At 43.9% G+C, this 10,454-nt stretch overlaps 1 protein-coding gene across 1 annotated transcript; it reads left to right on the top strand.

The window, feature by feature from the left end:
- Positions 1-66: 66 nt before the first annotated feature.
- LOC142575958 (60S ribosome subunit biogenesis protein NIP7 homolog) lies at positions 67-3,473 on the top strand. The gene is made up of 5 exons (XM_075685804.1): positions 67-224; positions 364-450; positions 538-676; positions 847-987; positions 3,299-3,473. Exons 1-5 carry the CDS (start codon positions 169-171, stop codon positions 3,416-3,418), a joined length of 543 nt encoding a protein of 180 aa, XP_075541919.1. The 5' UTR covers positions 67-168; the 3' UTR covers positions 3,419-3,473.
- Positions 3,474-10,454: the final 6,981 nt, after the last annotated feature.

The following is a 10,454-nucleotide window of genomic DNA, read 5'->3' as shown; positions in this document are numbered from 1 at the left end:
GCTTGTCTTCGGCTTTATGTGGCTCGTGTAGTCTTTGAACAAGAAAAGATCAAAACAAGTCGAGAGAAGCCAAATCGAAAACGCAGCAAGCTCCAAATTTCTGCGGTGCGGAGCGCACGTGCGTGGTGGTTTGTTGTGTTGTGCCAAGTTCTTCAAATACTCTATGAAATGCGTCCCCTCACGAGCGAAGAAACTCGAACATTTTTCGATAAGCTCTCCAAATAGTGAGTCTTAAGCACCATTTTGTGATGACTTTGCTTGCAGAGCTAACATTGTAATTCAGTATGGCATCGTGCGTCATCTGCTCGTTATTGAAACTTTGCTGACGTTGACTTCCTTGCGTTTCTTTTTCCTTCTTTACAGCATATCCGAGAATATCAAGCTTCTCATTGACAGGCCAGACGGTACTTACTGCTTTAGGCTGCATAAAGACAGAGTGTATTACGTAAGGTAAGCAAGAGACACGGACAGAACATGACTGCACGCAGATTCGGACGCTCACACAGCGCACGCCGGGTTATTGTTATGTTTACGCAGCGAAAAGATCATGAAGCTGGCCAACAACGTTGCTCGGGAGAACCTCGTCAGCATGGGCACTTGCTTCGGCAAATTCACCAAGTCTGGGAAGTTTCACTTGCATATCACCGCCTTGGACTATCTGGCTCCATACGCGAAGGTGAGTTTTCGGCGATTTGCTGAAGCTGCAACCATTTTGGATGTCAGTGATGCGTCCGCCAGACTTCCTGTGCATTCTTCTGCGCTCTATTTTCTTTGCGAACACTGACGATGTCGTTCTCTTGTTGTCTAGTAAGTTCAGTTAAACTGTAGTAACGCGGCACTTTACAGCAAAAGGTCTGGCTCAAACCAAGCGCAGAGCAGCAGTACCTCTACGGCCACCATGTGTTGAAGTCTGGCCTGGCAAGAATCACAGAGAACACCAACACATACGACGGTGTTGTTGTCTACTCCATGAGTGACATTCCCCTGGTAAGCGCAGTGATTTCATTACCGGATTGCAATAGAAAGCTCTCTCAATATAAGCACAAGAAATATTCTAGATGGCTTACATCTATAGGCATTTAGTGGAATGTATCATCACCAGCATAAATAATATTCAAGAGAACAGACTGGTGGGCTAGTTGGTACTGCATAACTTGAGGCAAAGTGCAACAAAGCATGACGACAACAGAAGGGAACGAAGACACAGCGCTACTAACAATTTTATTTTATTGCACATGGTTACCACATATATATGATCGTGCAGCAGGCCAATGTCACAACATAGATTTCTTTCTGGCAAAATCATCCACCATAGGCCGCTACTGCGGTAGGAGCATGATTTCTTCATTTTTTTTTGACAGCAACACAGATAGCCAACTTACAGAGTTATCATTTCTAATGATCTGGGTTGATGATCCTCGATGATCTTCCTAGTGACTTGATCTGGGTTCCTAGATATCACTTTTGATTTGTGAAACAAGGGTTTACAGCCACAACGTGAGCAGTGCGCGGCTAGATGACTAGTCTTTACCAGATTATGAACATTGTTCGAATGTTCCCGTAAGCGATTATTGAGGCACCTTCCCACCTGACCGTATGTATTCCTTCCCCCGGTCTAAAGGGATACAGTACACCACTCCTTCCACATACAAAACAAACGCTTCTCAGTGTTTTGTATTGCAGTCATGCCGCCTCTTTGTAATATTGTTAACTTTTGCACACAAACTACAATTTCAAGGGAGCTGAAAAGACAGCGTCAGCGCCAACATGCATGCCAACTTCCTCTACGTTATAGCTAGCTTGGTGCATGTACGGCATCACCATCACTTTTCTGCTTCTGCTCTGTTGGGAAGCAGAAGCCAGGTGATCGCGTTTTCTTAACATGCTGCCAGCCACTGCTGTCAGTATTTGGAAGGGATAGCCAGCTACACTTAGGGGCGAAACTTGGTTTTCGAAGCTTCTGTGCACCAGATGATGGCAGGATTTTAGAAGAGCCTTTTTAAAACAAAGACTAATGATGCCTCGCTTAACTAGTTTGGAATGCACTAATGAAAATGGTAGAATGGCTTTCTTCCCTCGGGGCTCATAGCACCAACACACATGACTGTTTGAGAAAGCAAGCGCGAGATCTAAAAACCTAATATGAGGGGGGGGGGGGGGGGTGTAACCATGTGCAATAAAAAGGTGTGGCTGCTTTTTCGTCGACTTTCATTTCCCTTTAGCTAATCATTTCCACACTTCAAATAAAAACTAATAAGTACCCCTATGCTTTCCTTAACTTGATTATCAGTTGTCTTCATATGGGTGTGCTTAACAAAAACTGGGCCTTCATAATGGGGACGATAAATGACACTGCATCTCACAAGTTTTCACATCAATGGTGTGCTGTTGTGTCACTGCTTGGTTCAATATACATCCATTTTCTCACAACTATGTCTCCCAGCCTGACTTCAGTGACTCAACAGTGAAACCTGAACAAAAGACATCGCAAGGCCCAATGTTTCAACTAAGGGGCTTGTCTTTGTCAGGCCCTGCCATCGGGGCCTCATGTGAAAACTGTTGATCGCTTCAAGTCTCCGTCTAACCGTGATCCATTGCCTTGTTTGGCTTACAGTGGAATCTATGGTTTGTGTTAGCCCACTAGCAATGAGAACCAGCTGCATGTTTAAAATACAAAAGAAGGCTTGTTTGTTAGGCGCCACTAATCCATCTTGTGATCCTTTTCTTAATTGCTCCCAAATTTGTTGCCTATCACATTCTACAAGATCAAGTGTTTCTGAGTGGGATATTAAGACATGCTACATAAGATGTTATCTACTTAATGGAGCTGTGTAAAGTCTTCAACTTTGCCACCTGTATGTCAGTTGTTTGTGTCCAGAGTAACACTGAAAAGAATTATGCCGATTACCTTAAACTAAGAAGTGACTTCTACTGGTTCACAGTGTATTGTGGTTACCTCTGATACATTCTCGAGTGGTTAGCAGTGCCTGTCGAACCTGACCACTGGCGTAATTTGCAAGAATATAATGTCTGCGCCACATCATTCTCCACTGTTAACATTGCTCTGTGTTCAGAATGAGAGAAAAAAGCAAAAATGCCAGTATGCGCCCTGGAGCACGCCTTCATTAGCAAAGCTCTCACATACATACCTATGGCACCATGAAATATGCTGTATCAAAGTTTGCTCAGAAGAAACATCTTTGATTTTTCCATGCCACTGGTTGAAGTGAAGCAATTACCAATGCTGCAATCACGAACATGCACAAATTTATTCCTTTCCATTTCATCCGTCTTTCAGGGTTTTGGTGTTGCAGCAAAGTCCACACAGGAGTGCAGACGTGCAGACCCCATGACCATAGTTGTGTTCCACCAGGCGGATGTGGGCGAGTACATTCGCTCTGAAGACACACTCACATGATAAGCTGTCATTATGTTTGATCCTAAATATATTTCAAGTTTACTGTGCTGCCTCATCTTTTGTTCCTCATTTTTCTTTACTCTTCTAAACAAGTGGTGCAGTAACTGATGCAGGAGGCTGTGTAGGTGCGCTGTTATGGGCAAATGAAATGCAAACAATGCAATCCAAACACAGACCTCAGAATAGATTGTTTTTGAGGCAAGTGCATCAATAGCAAAGTTGACTTGAATCCACTTGGAAGTGGATTTAATCTTTTGTGATTGTTTTTGTTGAAAGCACACTCATATAATACTTAATCATCAAGCACAAATATGAATATACTTCACTAAAACAGCAGCCCTGCAGTTAAATTACATTGCATACATTGTAAGCATGCTCTACCACTTCAGAAGGCTGCAAGCACATACATATGTACTCTCCAATACGTTATGTCAATAAATTGTCACATTCGCACTTTGTCTGCTGGTATAAATTATGTATTCTGCCACAAGAAAGTAGAACTTTGTCCAAAAGATGTGTTATACACATTTTGTGTGTGTGTGTGTGTGTGTGTGTGTGTGTGTGTGTGTGTGTGCGTGTGTGCGTGTGTGTGTGTGTGTGTGTGTGTTTTCATGTGGCACTAAGTAAAAGCACTACTGGTTAACTTCCCAGATGTGCACAACTTCTTGCAGAAGGAAAACATTTTGGTGAAGAGCACTGCCTTGGCCACATATCCCCATCTTTCAAATTTCTTCCTTCACTCCGATTATTGCAAGACAAAGCCTAGTATATTTAAGTGTGCGTACATTATAATCCATAGTTGGGCAGTTTTATGTTCATCCAAAAGAACACTTAAAACTAGCCACACAATCTTACGTCTGCATAGAATTTGTGGGGATGCTCAACTCTCGCATCTCTTGACCTACAGCTTTCCTGCAAGTGCAAAATAATGTGACCCGACAGTGTGGATAATCTGCGTTCACAAGAAACTTGCTTCTTCAGCTGCAGGGTGGAAGTGCATGGGAACCGGCTGCCCTCTTGCGGGTGCTCTTTGCGGAACCCATTGAAGGCTTCCCACATAGTACATTACCTTCTTGCATTCCTGCCTTTCCTCCCCCTCTACTTGCACCTGATTCCCCTCTCTATACCCACCCAACAAGATTGTACTGTGTTCAGCATCCTGGCATAATAAACTTGCAGGATGGTAACGAATGTGTAATGCGAATGTTTAAAGGGCCCCTCACCAGGTCTGGCCCTTTTGAGCTGACAAGTGCAGAGCATACATTGCGCGATAACAATTGTGTCTGCAAAGTATTACGTCGCTACACGCCATGGAAGAATGTGAATTTTCAAACCAAATGCCATTTTCGCTTGTCGTCGCGGCCGCTGCGCTCCAAGCCAGAGGGTGACGTACACATGCTAGTGCGCCTACATACACGTGTTCGCACTGTGACATCGCTCGTGGTGACACGTGACTTTGAGAATTATTCAAGGCAACATCTGATATTTGTGTAATATGTTACTCGAATGGATGGCTTAAAGCTTAGAGAAATAATAAAACACAAACCAAATGTCTGCATGTTTTTGTTTTACTTCGCAACGAAGCAAGAGAGATGTATTTCCGCTTCGTCTGCTTGTCACCACGGTTGTACGGTCACATGCATAGGTACCGAAACTATGCCATTTTCTACCGCGCTGCAATGCGTAATCATGCCCTGCCATCTGTTTGTTCTGCCTCAGTATTCGTGTAGCACCGAATTATACCGCTAGTCAGATTCCTCATGCACAGCGCACAAAATAGTGCCCTGTGCGAAATGAGACAATCACAACAGCTCTCCTGCGACACCATTATTGAAAGTGCACCATGCTGCAAGAAAGCGAGGAGAAAAAGAAAATATGATGGCAGGGCCCGTGACTTGTGCGTCACGCGATCCTCGGGGTCCGGTATGGGAAAACGCAGGGAAGGAATTTCGCTTGGGGAGGCTAGACGGGGTGAGTAGAGAGAATGTATCTTGTGGCAGTAGAGCTCGCCTCCTGAAATCATAGGTTTGCGGCACTGAAATATTTCTATCTCGGCTATTAATGAGCCAATTTGAACATGTTTTGCGACAGAACGGTCCATAGAGGACACGCAGCAACTTCCAGCCTGTAACCAAAATTTGGCCCTTTTTTTTTAAGTTAGCTGTGATGTGGAATAGGCAATTTCGCTCCCAATGTCAAGCTTGGTGAATTTCTCGGGGATCTGGAGGTCCTGCTTCTTCCAACAAGTTTCAGTGTAAAAGATGTTTTATAGTGTCTTTGTTTAAGCTACTGTGCTCCTCACCAATGCTTTAGTGATCGCTGGCTTTCTAAGCATACAGCTGGCGCAGCCAAAGGCATGACGGCAATGGGTTGGCAATTATGAAATTATAAGGATACTAGTGTAGCGACAGCATGAGGACAGATTATGGCAAACCAGTTCTGCAGAATCCCGCAAGGTGGAGGAAGTATCATGAAAGGGAAAGATTGTCCACCGAAATGTGGCACAAAGCTACAAAGGAAGCCCATACAGCTTTCTCAGAAGGCTTTGCAGTTAAGGAAAAATTTGTCCTTATCTGGATAGCATCCCAGACCAGGAGAAATTTTTCCTCAACTCAAAAGTGTTCTTTCTGAGAAACTTGTACAGGCTTCCTTTGTAACTTCGTGGGTGGATGACAATTTTTCCCTTCCATGACAGCACGAGGACAATGGAATGATGATAATAGCGTGCCAACAATGGAACGACAACGGCGTCATAATCACGGTTGAATGACGAAGAAAGAATTATTTCGACAAAACACTTAAGACGGTATGACAACAACGGGATTGCAGTCATGGCACAACGACATGCGTATGACGAAAATCTGATGCCGATGATGGCGTGACAAAGATGGCATGTGGCCATGGCAAATGTAAACTGCACTATCCCCAGGATCGACTCCGCCCCCTCCGTGTGGCACAAAAGGCACAAAACTGATAGAAGAGCCAAGAAAAGCTAGTACTTTGAAAAAAGAAACTGCTTTCCTGGTGAATAGCAAGCAATCTGTGCCAAATCCTTGTATGCATAGCCAGCCAACAAGGACACAGTCAAAATGCTACATGGGAACCTGCAGACAAGGCATTATCTACAGAATACAACATCAGTGGGTAAACAGTTGAGAGACATTCCATGACTATGCTACTAGTCGCCTGCCAATTTTTTTCTTTTTCATTCTTTTGTTTGGCTGGTTGTGCATCTTCTTTAAGAGAATTATATCTTGCAGGGCAACCAGATGCACAGCCCTTGCCTATGTTTCTTTTCTAGCAAAAGCAAGATAATGCGTTCTAGTAAGGATTTTCATAACACACTCAGTTCTTGCACACAATCTGTCTCCTTGAGGCAAAGTTCTTGCACTTTTCCCAGTTGGCTCCTTCTGAAAGCTACAGTGATTGTAAACAAGCCTTGTAGTGCTAAGTGACACTTCTTTATAACTGCATGAAAAAAATAGTTCTGCGTGAAGGCTTTACCGAAACATTTTCGCAGAATGCTGCTGAAACCGTGCACAAAAATGAAATAAAATACCATCTTGTTTTAACCTCTTTCAGCTGGCTGTCATGACTTGGCAACATGCCATTTCTGTGAGGTGGGATGCTTAGCATATAAGTATTTATTAAAACCGCTACATGCACCTAAAGGACATTCTTGTAGCAGGGACACATTAGAAACAAGGTACAAATAAAAACTACAACCAAAACTAAAGTTTAATGACACTGTCGGCAAGTGACAATGATGTGTCAGTTGAATGTAGAAATGTGCTTGGTAAGAGGTGTGCTGGGTGTAGGGTTGCAAATTAGCAGTTCTACATCATGACTTGCACAGTATGAAGTCGCTTGAGTGGGATGCAAGTGAGTCACTGGATGCGGTAACAACAGGATCAGGCGAGTTGTTTCAGGCATTGCATGTGGGAAATGACTGTAATACTGCAGTGTGGAACTTAATCTCTCTAGTTTTCTTACCTGTATCCATCCTTTGAGAATTTTTTGTGTTCATCTGGCAGCAACAAGTCTGTGTGTTTCTATCTGTCATATGGGAAGTGAACCCCTGCGTGTGAGAAGCGTAGTGTAGCTTGGTTTTACATAATAAAGCAAGCAACTGAAGCAGAAAAGCGGAGCACTTCTGTGCGTCCACTTCCCTGGCCTTGGGACACATTCTTGGACACTCACCTTCACCAATACCATCACATTTGCGTGACGTAGTACATGGCGCATTATATGATTCAAGCAGTTTTGCTCAATCGGTGCACACTGAAAGTGATATCTCCGAGAGTGACCATCTGAGAAGGCGTTCCGTGCCCGGTTTTAGCACTTCAGCTGCTTATTTCGTCTCTATGTGTGACGTTTCAAACAAGGCCAAATACTCCAAGAAAGCTTTGCCAAGCTGCATCCCTAGGGTGCTTGAAGTGCGATGCTTGTGTCTGCAATACAGGCTGTTTCACAAGCTTCCACAAAATCAAGATTCAAGACAATGAATGTTCCAATAAAGGAAAGCAAGAATGCATAGGTTTTGTTTGTTTGTTTTTGCACTTTATGCCTGTACTGTTGGTCTGTAGTAACAAGATTACAAATTTCAGTGAGGTGCAGCAATGGCATGAAACTACTTGTGGGCGTTCTCACCAGACACACTTTCAAATGAGATTAGATATTTTTCCTTGAGATTACATACACGGCAAACTAATTGACTAGTAATGTTTTTCATGCACTATCTCGCTGCATGATAAAGGGAGCTGCAGTGTGGAACTGCCCACAGGGTTTACATTTCGATGGGTTTCCAAGCAGGCATTAGTGGCTCTGAATAGTGTGCATACAATTTTGCATTTTACAGTGTACTCTATAGATAAAAAGCTACTATATTTGCAACTGTAAAACCAATATCCCATAGTCCAATATCAAGGCTCTAGGTTAGCCATAATGAATTTAGCACTCTGAGGTGTATACAGTGGAGTTTATTACTATTTTACAATGTTGATAGAGCCCTTACATCAACAACTTGGCTCAAACTTTTTCATCACTAAACTTTCAACAGAGACATTATAAGCTGGATAAAACAAGTTTGCAGTACAAGAAATGACAATTTTCTACTAAAATTTCAAGTTACATTGAATTCTAAGCAACTGGCCTAAATAGCTCACTAATTGAACCGATAGTGTGTGAAGTTTGCCCAGGAATAAAAGTACAGTAAATGCAGCTAAGAGGCTCTGATGCCATTGAATCAGAACCTTGCGAGGGTAATAGAGTAAAACCTCGTTGATAAGTTCCCGTTACGTATGTTTTTTCCGGCGCCAACGTTCGCAATTGAGAACACAAAATAGAGTTACGCTCATTTTTACCGGTTCATACGTTCCCGGGAAACACGATCTTTAGGCACCAACGTTCAGCAAGTCGCTGAACTGCGATCGTATGAGTTAATTTCCGGCAGCTAGAACCCATACATAGAAAATGCGCGAGGAGCGCGCCTGAGAATAATCCTTCTGACGACTGAATTATGCCAGAACACCCGCCTAAGATATGTATGTGACCGCCGCGGCAGGTTCACCGCAATGATTGCCCACCTGTCTCACGTGAAAACGCCGGCGCGCACTCAGTTTCGCATTCCGGCGCACGTGTCAGTCACAGCTATCACCGCCAATCCGATTGCGATAAGCATCTAGCCTATCTGTTTCACAGCGCGTGGTGCCGTCGGAAGCGTCTAGCCCACGTTTTTAATAGGTGATAACCGAAACATTATTCCTTGCTGCAGACTACGATCGTATACGTTTTGCGGCCATTGGATCCCATGTGAACAAGAAAACGATCGAGGCACGCGCGATCGAGAACGGAGCCGCCCGTATCACACGAAAACGACGGCGCGCACTTATTATGGTACCAGCAAATCTCCGCCCGGGTCGTCGCATACCGCATCAAACCTACTGCGAAAAGCATCCTCGCCTATGCGTTTTACAGTGCGCGGTGCGTAGCGCCATTGTTAGCGTACTGCACGCTTTTAGTAGGCGATAGCCCAAACGCGTCGCCGTTCCCTGATGCAGGCAGCGCGATGTGAGCATCGCGTTTAACTTCGGCAGGATCCGGCATCGTCCTCTTAAAACACCACGCAATAGGAAAACAACGAAACGCGCCTTGGGCCGCCGGCACACCATCAGCTCGACGCTGCAACGACAAGAGCGACGCTTCGCACTGCGTGTATGTCAATCGTCGAGCCTGTTTTTTTTTTTTTTTTGGTTACATGGGATCGCAAGTATTCCCGGTTATTACGTTTTTTCTCGCGGTTTTTTTCGAAACGTATGAACGAGGTTCTACTACTGGTGAATTCACATCTATAACCTTTTTTCCAGACCTGTCAACCTTAAAAGACAGAAAAACTACTGTTGAAGTAAAAAATTAAAGTGAGAAGTACTAACAATCGTTTTCTATGCAAGATATACGCTGTTAAAAAAAAAATTTGCTTACCTTTGTAGCTGTACTAACCTACTCTGTTACGATACGCTGTGAAAATGCACGCTGCTTATATTTGCAGCGAAAAATTATCTGCGTCATGGAAAAGGCAGAAATCTTCACGATATTCATTAGCGAAATATTCACGTAACGGTGGCCAGAATTTCACCTGACGTTTTACTGGTGGCACTGCTACCAGTAGGTCTCAATAATTGAGAAGGTGCAAGAAGTCAGATTCTGAAAAATTGCTAGACGACTATATCTGCATTTTGTTGAAATCGGTATTGTCCTAAATAAGCCGCGAATGAAAAATGGTAAAATACGACTGTCGTAAGCAACCTCTAGAAATCGCACATTTTACGATAAAATTGTGAAGGTTGGGCCTTTCTGTGCCAGTTGTGAAACACTCTCTGCACTCCATTGGTTGTCGTCACAGCTGAACATTGCCCCACATTGGGCACCAGTGTGGGGACGCGGCTTCTGGGACTCGGCTGTGGCCCTCAAGAAAGACACCGAGACCACGACATCCAGGATTTATTCTTCCTGCGAGGCCGGGCCAGCTCTGGCAGCT

The sequence above is a fragment of the Dermacentor variabilis genome, chromosome 3 (assembly GCF_050947875.1).
Source record: "Dermacentor variabilis isolate Ectoservices chromosome 3, ASM5094787v1, whole genome shotgun sequence".
NCBI classification, from domain to species: domain Eukaryota; kingdom Metazoa; phylum Arthropoda; class Arachnida; order Ixodida; family Ixodidae; genus Dermacentor; species Dermacentor variabilis.
This window is presented reverse-complemented; position numbering and strand designations above follow the sequence as displayed.

What these genes read in the sequence shown, in the direction of transcription:
- LOC142575958 (XM_075685804.1), top strand. Translation starts at nt 169, where the DNA reads ATGCGTCCCCTCACGAGCGAAGAAACTCGAACATTTTTCGATAAGCTC. An exon ending in TTCGATAAGCTCTCCAAATA is followed by an intron (nt 225 to 363) that starts GTGAGTCTTAAG and finishes CCTTCTTTACAG; the next exon opens with CATATCCGAGAATATCAAGC. An exon ending in CCATGAGTGACATTCCCCTG is followed by an intron (nt 988 to 3,298) that starts GTAAGCGCAGTG and finishes TCCGTCTTTCAG; the next exon opens with GGTTTTGGTGTTGCAGCAAA.